General features: G+C 37.7%; 1 protein-coding gene across 2 annotated transcripts in view; it reads left to right on the plus strand.

Moving 5' to 3' along the window:
- The window catches only part of tgfbr3 (transforming growth factor, beta receptor III), a 184,518-nt gene that overhangs the window by 131,443 nt on the left and 38,632 nt on the right, over positions 1-14,443 (plus strand). For both annotated transcript variants that reach the window (XM_072574698.1, XM_072574697.1), the window contains exon 8: positions 12,360-12,549. In XM_072574698.1, coding sequence (XP_072430799.1) covers positions 12,360-12,549 — 190 coding nt within the window. The remainder of the gene's footprint in view (positions 1-12,359; positions 12,550-14,443) is intronic.

Below are 14,443 nucleotides of genomic sequence, written 5' to 3' on the forward strand. Positions count from 1 at the left end.
AGTTTGTTTCTCCTTCCTAGCATGCATTACTTGAAACAATGTAATGTTTGATAATTTTAGGTTGATGATTACAGATCATTATAAAAGAAGTTAATTCTTTGCAAAAGCTTTATCTTCCATGATTTAGCAAAAACAGGTTAGGGCACTGAAGAGTGTAATATGAGAAAAGAGATACAGAAAATGCATTTTTCTGGTGGTCATAAGCGGTTAATTTCCTTGGCTGTTGGCTGTTGAGCTCTGCAGTTGCATGAAATCTTCAAAAAATAATCATACTGCTTATTGATTCTTGCACTCAAGGGCATATAATGCTGTTCCTTTTTTTTTAAGTTCACCACATTTTTCCAGTCTTGTTGAAGCATGTTTTCATCTTTTTTTTGACTAGTTTTTAATCACAAGTCAAGAGTACCTTCAGATTTTGGAGGATTTCGTAGTTACAGAGTACTACAGTATTAAAAGAGGCCTTCCAACCCACTGGCTCTGTGCCAGCCATTGAGTATCTCTCTACTCCACTCTCATTTCCCAGCCCTTGGTTCATAGCCTTGTATGCTATAACATTTAAACTGTTCATCTAAATACTTCACTGTTGAAATGGTTGCTGCCTGTTTCATCCTTTCAGACAGAGAGTTCCAGATACCCACAATCCACTGGCAGCCCATTCCATACACACTATCCTCTGTGAAAAAGTTGCCCCTTAGGTCCTTTTTAAATTTTTCCCCTCTCACCCTAACCAATGCCCTCTAGTTCTGGATTTCCCCACCTCAGAGAAAAGACCTTGTCTATTTACCACCTTTTATGCCCCTCATGCTTTTATAAACCTCTAAGGTCACCCCTCAGCTCTGATGCTCCAGGGAAAACAGCTCCAGCCTATTCAACCTCTTCCTATAGCTCAAATCCTCCAACCCTGGCAACAGCCTTGTAAATCTTTTCTGAACCCCTTCAAGTTTCACAACATCCTTCCAATAGGAGGGAGACCAGAATTGCACACAATATTTCAAAAGTCGCCTAACCAATGTCCTGTACAGCCAGAACATGACCTCCCAACTCCTATCCTCGATGCATTGCCTTGTAGGTGGCCCCAAAATACTTCACTCCGTACTTTTTTCAGGATTAAACGTCATGTGCCACGGTTCTGTCCATCTGACCAGTCTATTATCATCCTGCAGTCTAAACATTCCCCCTCATTATTTATCATACCTCTAATTTTGGTGTCATCTGTGAACTTACAAAAACATCCAATATTCATATCTAGATCACAAAGCATATTACAAACAGTACCAATCTCTGCAATAAACCACTAGATGTGGGCTTCCAGTCACAAAATTAACTTTCAACCAGCATCCTTTGCACCTACCATTAAGCCAGTTATAGAACCAATTAACGTGGATCCCATTGGCTTTTAACCTCTTGACCAGTGCCCATATGACATTTATGAAAAGCCTTGCTGAAGTCCATGTAGACCGCATTAACTCACTACCTTCATTCATGCACCTAGTTAACTCCCCAAACAACTCAATCGATTACATGATTTGAACATTTCATTCCCTCTGATAAAACCATGCTGACCAGACCCAATTAATCTTTGTCTCTCCAAGTGGAAATAAATTCCTCAGAGTTTTTCCAGAAGTGTGATGACTACTGGTGTTGGATTCACTGGCCATAATTCCCTGGTTTATCCCTGCCACCCTTCTTGATTAATGGTATCATATTAGCTATCTTCCAATCCTCTGGCACTGCCATTTTTGTTACATAGACCATTGGGTGATATTTTGCACCCACATTTTCATTCGTGATCCATCACAGACACTGAAGATAAATTAATTGATAAATTGATGCATCAATAATTTACTTCGGAAGTATCAAACCCATAACTTCCTGAATAATACGATGTGAATGCTGCATTTTAGTACTGCTACATTTACGACTGTTAGATATATTTTCCTTACTGCTGTTTTAATACCACACATTTAAATACTGCTTAAGATTTGATACAGTGCAAGCATTAGAAAGATATTGCAAATATTCAAATATTGAAAAATCATTAGTCCTATGTGTCTTAACTCTGTACTAAGATTAAAGATAGATTGACTCACTTTATTAAAATGTGAAACTGGCTGAAGATGAAAGGGAAAATTTACCACATGTAAAGGCAATAATTGTGGAATAAACTCACATTGTTTCTTATGCTTAATTTATTTCATGTATGTCAGTCTAATTATCAGACTTTTTAAAATGTGGAGCTATTATAGAGCTGCTTTTGGAACATCTTATTGCAGTATTAACACACTTAAGAGCTTTTTTGATACTGAAATGAATAAGAGATTGTCCTTGCACCCTAACTGTAAATTTGAAGAGCTACCTATTTGTTTCTTCATAGAATCATAGAAATTGCATTTTAATGACATCATGTAAATGTCCCCAGAGACTTGTGCAAAAACACCTGGCCCGAAACTCTAGTGCACTACTGAAACAGTGTTCCACTGTTGGAGGTGCTGTCTTTCAGATGAGCTATTTAACCGTAGCCCCATTTGCACTCTCAGGTGGCAGGGGAGTTGTCACTGGTATCCAGGTCAACATTAATCCCTCAATCAGTATCGCTAAAGGAACCACACAGTATTATGGAACATGGGGACAGGAATAAGCCATGAAGGCCCTCCAGCCTGTTCCATCATTCAATCAAATCGTGGCTGATCTGTGGCTTATCTCCATATACCTGCCTTTGGACAATATCCCTTAATTTTTTTGCTATGCAAAGATGTTATGTATCTCTGATTTAAAATTAACATCAACTGCAGGAAAACATATGTGCTGTTATTAGAAATAATTTGTAAGGGTCAACCAGAATTGTTTTTTTTACCTCAGCCACTAATCCAGAGATGTTATTAGACACCTCTATAGCAGGTGAGACTTGAACCTAGGCCTTCTGACTTAGAGGTATGGATACTACCACTGCACCACAAGAGCCCTAAGCATCAACCAGAAAGATTTTCCTAATCAACCTATTCAAAGATGTTATTATGCACCTCTGGAAAATGTATTGGGCTCCCCGATTCAGAGGTAGAAACATTACCACGGCACCCTAAGAGCCCTAAAGGTTGACCAGAACAACTGAATTGATCAAGAGCAGGTAATGCTCATTGAACTTTGTATTCCCTCGAGGCACTTAGAGAGAGGATACCAGGGGTGGAGTGTATTATCTCCCCTTACAGCATCATTTTGATTTAATCCCTCCCTTGTTTTCCTCACTTTTTTTTAATGCAATGTGGTGGTTGTTAGTTGTTACTTGTTTAGTGGTTCAGTTACATGATTTAGTAGTGGGTTTAAAAAAAAAATCTGGGTTCTTCCACTGGTACCCTTGAAGCATTTGGAGACAGTTGGCCATTATTAGGGCATGGGTGCACAATGCTCCCTCCTCACCAACACCATTTTGATTAAGTTACCCTTATTTCCTCCCCTTTGACTTCTGTTATGTCACACTGGCCCTGGTGGGCGATGATTATCTGGATAACTTGTGAATTGGATGAGTAGCTTTATTTTATATTTTAAAAAATGGTGCTGGGCTCTTCACGAGTAGGAGAGTTTGGCTCCTGCACAGAACAAGGGTCCAGAAATGCAAGATGTAAACTGACATGCTAAACTATAGATTGGCAATTTCACACTTATAGATCTCTGAAAGTATCTTGTTGCCTAATTCAGCCCATAGATATTAGTTTGTAAAAGTTTGGTAGCAGTGGATTAATTTTGAACACTTCAGGTGGGAAGATGAAGGAGAAGGTAAACCATTTTTTCCTGATAGAAGCAGAATCATGAATTCTGGTGTTTTCAGAATTGGAGCCACATAAGTAATGAAAGAATGAAGAGGAGATGTGGACTTGGGTCATTTCTCCAGTCAAGAAGAAGCAAGATATGATTTTAGTTTTATCCTTACCAGAAAGGAATAAAATTAGGAATAAAACATTTTTGAAATTGAATGTAACTGATCTGATACAGAATGGATTGATACAATTTATGGACAAAATTTACAAATGGGCTGACTTGTTGGAAGTCAACAAGTCATGACTCATCTTTTTAAATTTATCAAATATTGACACTGAGTCCATGGAAGAATGTAACTTGAGTTTGAAAGGTTGTATAAAAGACTGATGAAATTCACTCAAGAAAATCCAAAGTTTCTATTGGCAATTAAACTATTAGATTGCACACAGATTTCATGTGTGGGAACTTTTAGTTTTATAACTGTTGAATTTGCATCATGATTCCCTTTTTGGACAAGTAGCTGCTGCTGTGGTATAACATTTTTAGGGAGCCAATACATTTCAGTTACCTTTTTAAGTACAAGTTGGGAGTTCTGCCATGATACAAAGAATGAAAGACTTGATAATTACTGACTTTGAAAGTCAAAAAGGCTGTAGTCACAGGCGAAGAAGCAGCAAGGTATAGCTTTGGCTTTATCCTTAGGGTAGAATTGCTGCCAGACATTTTGAGAGGGGTCATACTTTTAAAAAGTTTCTAATTGTGGGAAAATGCAAGATTAGGGTGATAACCGACGATCACAGAAATCCTCAGAAAATAAATACATGTTTTCAGTTTAAATCTGTCACTGTCAGGAATTGTTCAAGAATAAGGAGTAAAGTATTTGAAGCCACTATGCAACACATTGTTCTGAGGGTGCATGTGATGAGGATGAACAGCAAGAAAATGTTGAGAGTGGACACAGGCTTAACTTGGTCTGTGAGCATCTTAGTTGCTGATTGATGCTGCACGAGATAGTGATTATACCTCTACCGTGTGTAGCATTGATTGGCCGAACTGTTATTCAGAAACTCTGGACAAAGCAGGCAGAAATAATGTTAAGGAATATGAAAGCTCTACCTGCTTTCAATTACGGGATCGTAACCCATTTCCATCTTTAAAGAGAGTGGTTCTTCCCTATGGACTTGCTGGATTGCATTGTTTCATGTTTACTGGTATCATCCAGAGTGACACACTATTAATACTGAGTGAGCCTTTGGAAAAATGCATAATGCAGTTGTGCATGGAGAATGATAAAGCATTTTTATACGGTAAACTGCTAACCTTGTAGTTCACAAGGTCTTGACATTACTAAATTCCAATGAAGAAGCTAGGCCTTTCTTGTCAAGTAATCCAACCAGCATCATTGACCTCAGCAGGTAGGACTCTGGCTGATAAGAGGGTGATATGAAACTGCATAAACAATTTGCTCATCCTCACAAAAGTTAAAGCTTCTGTCCAAGAATGCTGGAGTTATGGACAAAGAACATACATCCCTTACAGATCACATCACAATATGATATATATATTAAATATCAGGAGGAGTTAATGTGGCTGCCATCTGTTGCAATACAGAAAGATTTTGATGCAAAAACAAACTCATAGCCATAGTCACCTTAAGAGCTGCTGGCAGGCTGGGGTCCTCTTGCTGTGAAGCTGGAGGTCTGCTACATTGAACATTTTAATGAGTGTCTTTTTTGTAAAATGGAGATGTTGCACACACTGTTCCTCAGTGAGGTTGAGGTAAGTGAATTTTTACCTCATGACTCTAAGTGTATAAAGAATCCTTTTGAGAACCTTTCTTCACACTGTGTGAGCTTTGCTGCTGCTAAGTCTCCTTTATAGTGGGCGCTAAAACACCTATGGTTGAGAACAAGCGATCTGAGCAGAACCCATAAAGTCAGAACCAAAGCCTTTCTAAAATGTGATCTGACCAATGATTTGCGATTGAGATTGGGGGAAACATATCAAAAATAGCACTAAAGGGAAAAAAATGTGGGTGGCATGGTGGCACAGTAGTTAGCACTGCTGCCTTACAGCGCCAGAGACCTGGGTTCAATTCCCGCCTCAGGCAACTGTCTGTGTGGAGTTTGTACATTCTCTCCGTGTCTGCGTGGGTTTCCTCTGGGTGCTCTGGTTTCCTCCCACAATCCAAAAATGTGCAGGTTAGGTGAATTGGCCATGCTAAATTGCTCGTAGTGTTAGAGGAATGGGTCTGGGTGGGTTACACTTCGGCGGGTCGGTGTGGACTTGTTGGGCCGAAGGGCCTGTTTCCACACTAAGTAGTCTAATCTAAAAACCAAAGCCTTTACCATTTCCACATCACTTCCTGAAGACTTCACTCACTTTACACAGGAATAGAAAACTCTCAGCACTTCTCCAAACTGAGCAAAAATCAGTAGAAATGGATCCAAACCTAATCAGAAAGTAGTTGATAATTCCTTTCAATACCAGTAGAGGGTTCTTCCTGGGGAATATTTTGCTTGTACATGTTCAAGAGAGGGTGATAGTATGAGCAGCAAGGTCAAAGATGGCATTGGTGGTCTCAAACCAAAATTGTTTACTGACTTACATCACAGCCTGCCTACGAAGTATTTGCAGTGCATACTACTAACTCCCACAATATTGCTATCCATCACTACAACACGCATGTTGCATCCAAACTAATGCCTAAAGTTGAAAATATAGGCATAAAAGCTAATTTTTGTGGCTACTATTCTTTTGTGTTTTACTTGTGCCTTTTGTAGAAGTAAAATTTCAATTAATTAATTTTAACCAGAAAAATGAGCAAGCAAGATAAAAATTAGAATGTCCTTTTTTCACTTTCAAATTAACAAGTTAAAAGTACAAAGAAATAAATAAGATGTAGAAAAAGTAATTAATTCAAGGATAAACATTGCAGAAACCACTTGGGAAAATTCCCTGCCTTTTTTTTGTTGAATTGTTCAATTACATCAGCTTGAGTGCACAGGTGGGGCATCACTTTAACCTCTTGTCTGAAAGAAAGGATTTTCAGCAGTGCATCATTCTGTCAGTATTGCGCTGCAGAGTCTATTCAGATTTTAAAGCTAAATGCCAATTTTGCTATTTACTCAAATGCTTCATTCCTGCAATTCTGTAATAGATTCTGTGTGCAGTTTTTTTTTAAAAATGCTATCTGTTTAAAATTTTCCATCGTACATTTTATTGTCATGATTTGGAGATGCCGGTGTTGGACTGGGGTGTACAAAGTTAAAAATCACACAACACCAGGTTATAGTCCAACAGGTTTAATTGGAAGCATACTAGCTTTCGGAACGTCATTCCTTCATCAGGTGTTGTGATTTTTAACATTTTATTGTGAAGGCTTAGTACTAGAGGAATTTCAATTTAAAGCTGGAAGAAATCCATTCTTCCCCTTATGCACAAAAAAAGTGATTGCAAACTGTGGACATATATGTAAAATAGGATGACATAATAATGTCAATTGAGCTAATCTATAATAAAACCTTATTTTGTGCACATCCAAAATACATTAGCCTATATGCTACTACTATGATTTAAAATATGTAAGTACTTGATCAGACATGGAGCATACCTGTTTTTCAGTTGGAGATGTACAGGGCTCAAAATAGTCATCAAACCTCCCTGGTTCATAAGATCTGTATTCCAAAATAGTGTCTGCTTTATTAAGTCACTTTTGTACGTGCTGTTGCCAACCATTTGTGGATGGCAACACATCTATTCACCATTGATATCCACACAGTTTGTGTGAGCCAGGAAGAACTATAGTTTATGATGCAGGAAAAGTCTTTGCTTCCATTTTTTTAATCAATACAAGAAAAACATCTGTTATCATAGCTAACAGCCTGGATATCCAATGTCCAAACTTGAAGAGATTAGCCATCATCCTTAAATAGTTCCCAATATATACTTTATACAGGTTTTATAATTATCTATACTCCTATTTCATGTTGTCCTTTGTATTATAGGTTATTTACTAAATATAGGTGAACTCATTTTGAATAGTTGTTAACAAATAGTTTTGTTTCTAGAAAAGGTATTAGAATGAATTGTTTAATAGCTCTGTATCAAAGAATGTCTTTAGCTGTTCTGAGATGCATGGGGCCCTGACCGTAACATTAAGTAAAATGCATTTTGAAAATTGGAATGGGACATGCACTAGTCATGATTAAAGCTCTTTTGCCCGAAACGTTGATTTTGCTGCTCCTCGGATGCTGCTTGACCTGCTGTGCTTTTCCAGCACCACTCTAATCTTGACTCTGATCTCCAGCATCAGCAGTCCTCAGTTTCACCTTGGACTAGTCGTGACAATGCAGTTATGAAATAAGTATTTACTCAGCTGTCTGTCCACAGCTTGAAATCAGTAAGATCGTGCAGAGCAGGAAATCTGAATTTGAGTCATACTTAAGCTAATGTAAATTTATGCTCTTTGCAAATTTATTAAATTGACCATTTGCAAAGAGAACTAATGTAGGTGGAAAATAATGTAATGTAGGTGATAATTACATTGATCCAATGCAACTTTATAAAAGAGTACTTTCTTTTAAACTTGTATAAATTAAACTAAAATGAATATGCAGAAGTATTAAACATAATGATCAAAAACATTTTTTTAAAAAATACAAATACTGAAAATAAACTTGTAGACATTGAATTTATAGCTAATTAAAGATATAAAAATCAGAAGAGTTGATGCCTGATGAAAACTAGAGTGGGCTGGTGGAATAGTTTCGGTGTGAAATATAACCTTATTGTATTTTACAGGTTTCTAAAGAAGAAATAAACAATCAAATTGAATAATTAAACCTAACTTTGTTTCCTGAAGTAAAAAAGCGATGCTTCGAAAAACAATACAGCCACAGTGTCACTCTGAGTGGAGTATTGATGATTTCATGGGAATTTTCAGTGGGAAAGGATTAAAATTTGGTCACATTAAGGAGAAACCGAATGAGGAACAAATGGGGAATTTAGCGAAGATACACTGCATTATGCCTGTGAAATGATCAGATATTTCAATGGAAAAATTATTTTAACCATGAAATTTATAGAATGTGTGTATTCTTGTCTGAAAATGGATAGGCTACTGAAAGGTCTATAAAGGATTTGCTTGATGTGATATTCCCATGGTCAAATTTATTTTGCCCAATGCTGTCAATTGGTGGTTGTTTTACAGATGCCAAGAGTAAAATGTTTTCTGAATGTGTCGTCAAAAAGATAATGATACATAAATAAAACACATTTGTAGGTCTGAATTCAGAGTTTAACCTGTTCTTCTGTCCATTTTCACTCATGCATTGGAAATAAATTCCTCTCTCTTTCCCCCTCTTTTATTCAAATACTGTCCTCTGAAATAGCTGTGGTATCCAAAGCCAGTTGTGGGATCATTTTGAAGAAATCGGGATATATAAATCATTTGTCAAAAATCATTTGTCTATTGACTTCCACCATTTTACGATGGAAGTAAAAGTTCATTATTACTTCAGATTCCAAATCTTTAAAAGATTTACAAGCTAGCAGTGTTTGTGATATTTCCTGGTATTTTTGTTACGTTATCCCCTTTGTGAGCATAACATCTCTATGACCAAGAATGAAGACATCGCTACCCTGGCCAACCATCAGAAGTTAGCATTTAATGCAGATTTAACACACACTCATGATCCAGTCTATCTTATTGAAGGATGTTGCATTCAACTCAAAACTTTAAATCTATTTTGACCTTATGTCGTCTGATTATAGAACTGCTGACAAATCAGCTTGGCTGGCAGATCTCTAAGGTGGGGTTTTCATGGTTGCATGGGCAAAAGCTGTCTCCAGTCATTTAATGCTTTGTGGAGGTTTAAAATACTGCGAAGCTGCCATGATCAGCAGGATACATTATCCCACTGACTTTTGGATAGGTTGGGTACTAGAATGGGAAACCCCACCATCTGAGAAATCCTGCCCTCTGGGTTTTGTGTGTGCTTTTTTTATTCATTTGTAGAATTTGGACGGTCGTAACTAGGCCAGCATCTTTTGCACATTCCTAATTATCCAGAAGGTATTTGAGTGTCCGCCATCTCGTTATGGGTTTGGAGTTGCTTGTAGGCCAGACCATATAAAGAGATATCTTTCCTTCCCTGAAGGAGGTTAGTGAATCAGATAGGTTTTTATGACTATCAGAAGTGGTTACCTAGTCACCACCAGGCAAGCTTTTAATTTCACCATCTGCCAAATGTCCCCAGAACGTCTGCCCTGGTTTCTGGATGTTTGGGCATTGTGTGTGAAACCTTTATAAACTAATATTTTTTGTTTGTTCCCTTCTATATACATTGAATTACATTTTAGAAAATAAACTGTGGGAATGTAAATTTTGTCATTTGTTGTTCTGCTTTTCACAATTATTGTGAAGATATTGCTGCACCAAATATGCTAAAAGATTTTGCATTTTTATCCATTCCTATAACTGACTGGGAAACGAGACACGCAGCACATGCTTAGACTATTCAATCCAAATTCCGTTCCTGCGAATCACAACTTTGGATGAAAATATCAGGACCAACCAAAGGCTTTTGGGAGAGGCTGGAGCTTCCAAGAATATAATTAAAGTATTAAAAACCAGAAAGACAATTGAGTGGCTAAATTTGTAAAATAGACAAGGAGCTAGCACTTAAGTTATTGTTTAGTCCATCTGGCATCTCTCCTCTCCCACCCATTTCCCTAGGAGTTAGCACTTACATAGTGCTTTTCATTGCCTCTGAATATTCAAAAGCATTTGACAGAAGATGTAGTACATTTGAAGCGATAAATGTAGGAAACATATCTGTGCATAACAAGTCCCCACAAAGAGAAATGTGACAAGGCCCAGATGATCAGATTATTAATGAGACTGAGGGACAAATATTGGCCAGGACACCAGAGATCATTCACTGCTCCTCTTTAAATTGTGCAATGCAGTGTTTTTATATCCACCTGAGAGAACAAATGGAGACTCTGAAATAAAATCTTGAGCAAAGACAATACCTCCAAATGTGCTGTACAAAAATGACTGACTATTCTTAAAAAAAACACAGATCTTCACAGAAATGTAATTTAATATCCATTTTCCCTCAACTTTAGAACCCAAGTTCTCAAATAACAAAAATATATTATGAACCTTCATTGCAGGTGCCTTTGTAGACTTTTGTTCTCCAGATTCTTGAGTAGGATTTCTAAAATAGAGGGAAGAGTGGTACTAAATATAATTTTGTTTAAATTAGTATATTGGACAAAGGCAATAGGTGGGGGGGGGGGGGGGGGAGGGATCGCAGATGAGCTAAACATAATTTAAGGAACTTTCTGATCAGATTGAACAATTAGTGACAGATTAACATGGTCAAAGATCATCAGTCAGCAGAGGAGTCCAAAGTGAAATATAAGTTGTGACAACAGTTAGGTAGCAGAAGGTTTTGTAAAATGGTATAATATTTGTAAACTGACAACTTAATTTAGTCATGGGCTTTTTTTTTAATCTTTAGATTTTTTAAAAATGTAATGATGTAAGCCATCATTACCAGAGGCAAAAAAAAAGCTCAAAGCTTAGCACGTCTGGCAGCATCTGTGGAGAGAATTCACAGTTATCACTTCAGGTTAAGTGGCCCTTCCTCAGAATCATTACCAGACAACCCTTCTTTCAGTGGGTTTTTCATGTACATTTCAAACAGATTTCAAGTAATTGGGAATGAAATGATTAAGGTGTGTCATGATTTATATGCAAAGAATTGGCCATTAATTTCCTCAATGATTTGATAATCATGATTTGGGAACAATATTGATTAGCATAGTATTGAAGTTCCCACAAATTGCTATATCCCATGTACTGCACTTAAAGTATTGATAATTCTAACAATAGGTACACTTGAAGATAGTTTTGTTTGCATTAATTGTGCAATCACAATATGAGCTTTAAAAAAAGACAACAAGACAAGCTTGCAAAACTTTGGATTGCTAAAAAGAAATAGATTGACTACACTGAAATATATTTAGTCACGGATATATAATTTTACATTATTGCAGACAACTAAGTAAAGTTGTTACTTGGTTTATTTCACACTGCCATTGTGTTTTTAGTTATAGCTCACATCCTCTCTGTACAGCTGCAGCGATGCTATCGCATGTCTTTTGGGGATGAAGAACCATAATGGGAGCAATGCCAAATACTCTGTTTGGGAATGAGCTCAGTTTGGGGCTATAATAAAATGACTGGAAATTTTGCTTTGGCTGTTGTGATTCTTTTATACTTCTAACCTGAGCTGTGTATACTTTTTGTAGTGATGAAATGCAATCTGTTTGTTATGGTGGCAAACGTTTAATCTGTAAAATAATATTAACAAACTAAAACTGTAGATAAAATGGGATTTCTTACATTAATATTCAATCAGTACATTGTGGTTTAAAACATTATAGACATTTGGTTGAGCTGAACAGCAAACAACTTATCTAGTGACTCAAACCTATTCACCATCCACAAAGCAAAGATCAGGGAAATTGAAGTAATCACCCTTAATTAATTTGATAAGTTTTGCATTAACACGTGTTTCCATTGAAACTAGGTCTCCGATAGGGACAGCATCAACTTTAGTCGAGAAGCATCTATGACTGTGGTGAAAAAAATGTCATCTGATCTGACATCCACTCAGATTGATCTTCTGCGCTGGGCTCAAGAACGTGGTCACAGTCCAGTCACTTCATATACTAAAGCTTCAGTTGCAAACAGAGTTCACTTGAGGCTTCAGGAAGCTTGTAAGTATCAATGAGTGCATGTACCATGAATTACATTCTGAGTACTCTGAATCATACCAATAAAATAAATGTTTGCTATATGCAAACATTGATTTGAACCAATTGGAATGAGCTACTTGTCACAGTGGCCTGATTTGTGCTCCTATTTTGGATGTACAGGGTCAGGATATTCTCTGCCTCTGCATATCCAGTCCAGGAGAAAAGGCTCCACTCGTTGTGATATTTGTTCTGTGATAGCCAGATTCTCTGGGATTCGAGCTGGCTGATTGGGAAATCGGTGTGGAAGCTGCCAGGTGCAGAAACAGGCTGGGCGGTAGGGTTGCCTTCGTGCTCCTGCACTGAAGCTTTTTTTCATAAACTCTTCCACAAGCATCCAGTGCCCATTCATGCCAGGCTTATGTCCCCTCCCATCTGCCATGACTTCTGACAATCTCCATTGTATCCTGTTTTCCCCTGCCCATCTCTTTGGCTCTTTACAGCCCTTATAGCATCCTATACATGCTCAACCCACCCCCCCTAGTCATTTGTAGACCTTATACAAACCTAATCCCTCTAGCCATCCTCCGTGGCTCCCTCATACCTTCGTTGTCAGTCTGTGTTGTGCTACCCGCTCTTTCCTTCACCCTTTGCCCTTTCTGTTACAATGACAACTCACCCAATATCCATCATGCCAGGTCTCGGGTCCTATGCTGGGTTAAAATTAACATTTATTGACAAATTCACTTTATTTTTCAACAATTGAATATTTTTAAAAACATTTACAATCCATATGTTTGCATCTCTTCAATTATGTAGTCCTTCATGAGGGGCAAAGTTTTATTTAAGTGTTTAATCCCTTACAAAACCAAGAATTGGAATTTGTATTCTCACTTCAGAGAGACTATAGCCAGTAGGAGCTGTCAATCAAACTGAAATGGCAGTCAGCTTCTGTGATAATGGAAAGTTATGAAATCAGCTGTACAGCATTAATCCAGTGATAATAATCCTTAGTCTTATGTCAGCAAAGTGGAAAGGTAAGATATTTTTAACACCACAGATAGTTATCTTTAAGTACTTAAGATAGGTGCTTTATGTGAGTTGACAGTCACTTTTCACAGTTGCTTTTGAAACTTTTGTTTAGTTTGTAACCGTTCCACTGAGCTTAATAGGTAATGACATTTAGATTACATTACTTACAGTATGGAAACAGGCCCTTCAGCCCAACAAGTCCACACCGACCCGCTGAAGCGCAATCCACCCAGACCCATTCCTCTACATTTACCGCCTAACACTACAGGTAATTTAGCATGGCCAATTCACCTAACCTGCACATTTTTGGACTGTGGGAGGAAACCGGAGCACCCAGAGAAAACCCACACAGACACAGGGAGAATGTGCAAACTCCACACAGTCGCCTGAGGCGGGAATTGAACCCAGGTCTCTGGTGCTGTGAGGCAGCAGTGCTAACCACTATGTCACCGTGCCATCCCTTATGCATTTGTTTACACACTCATCTACTTTTAACAATCTTTACCTTTCTTGAAAGTAACGGTGTCCAGGGACAGTATCCAGAGAGGTACTTTACTTCTCCAAAAGGGTATCCCAACTCCAGTTTCCACAAAGTTTATTCCAATTTCTAGTAAATCTAATCTGCGCATATCATGTTTCGTTCACCTAAGTTATGAAACCAAGCCAGGAATGAAAGTTGTTGCTTTTTTATGGGGCAACTGCCTCCATGAAATGTATCCCAACCCAATGAAAATGGTGGGAATTGTATTTGAAAGTAAGACCTGGATTTTGGCTTCCTCTGCCATTTTAGTATTGACGAAAAGGCTTTCATTGTTGCAAAAATCCAGGCTAATGTCATTCCCAAGTATTCAAAATATATCTGTAATAGTTCATGTTAGAGAATATT

This window comes from Chiloscyllium punctatum, chromosome 7 (genome assembly GCF_047496795.1).
Source record: "Chiloscyllium punctatum isolate Juve2018m chromosome 7, sChiPun1.3, whole genome shotgun sequence".
NCBI classification, from domain to species: domain Eukaryota; kingdom Metazoa; phylum Chordata; class Chondrichthyes; order Orectolobiformes; family Hemiscylliidae; genus Chiloscyllium; species Chiloscyllium punctatum.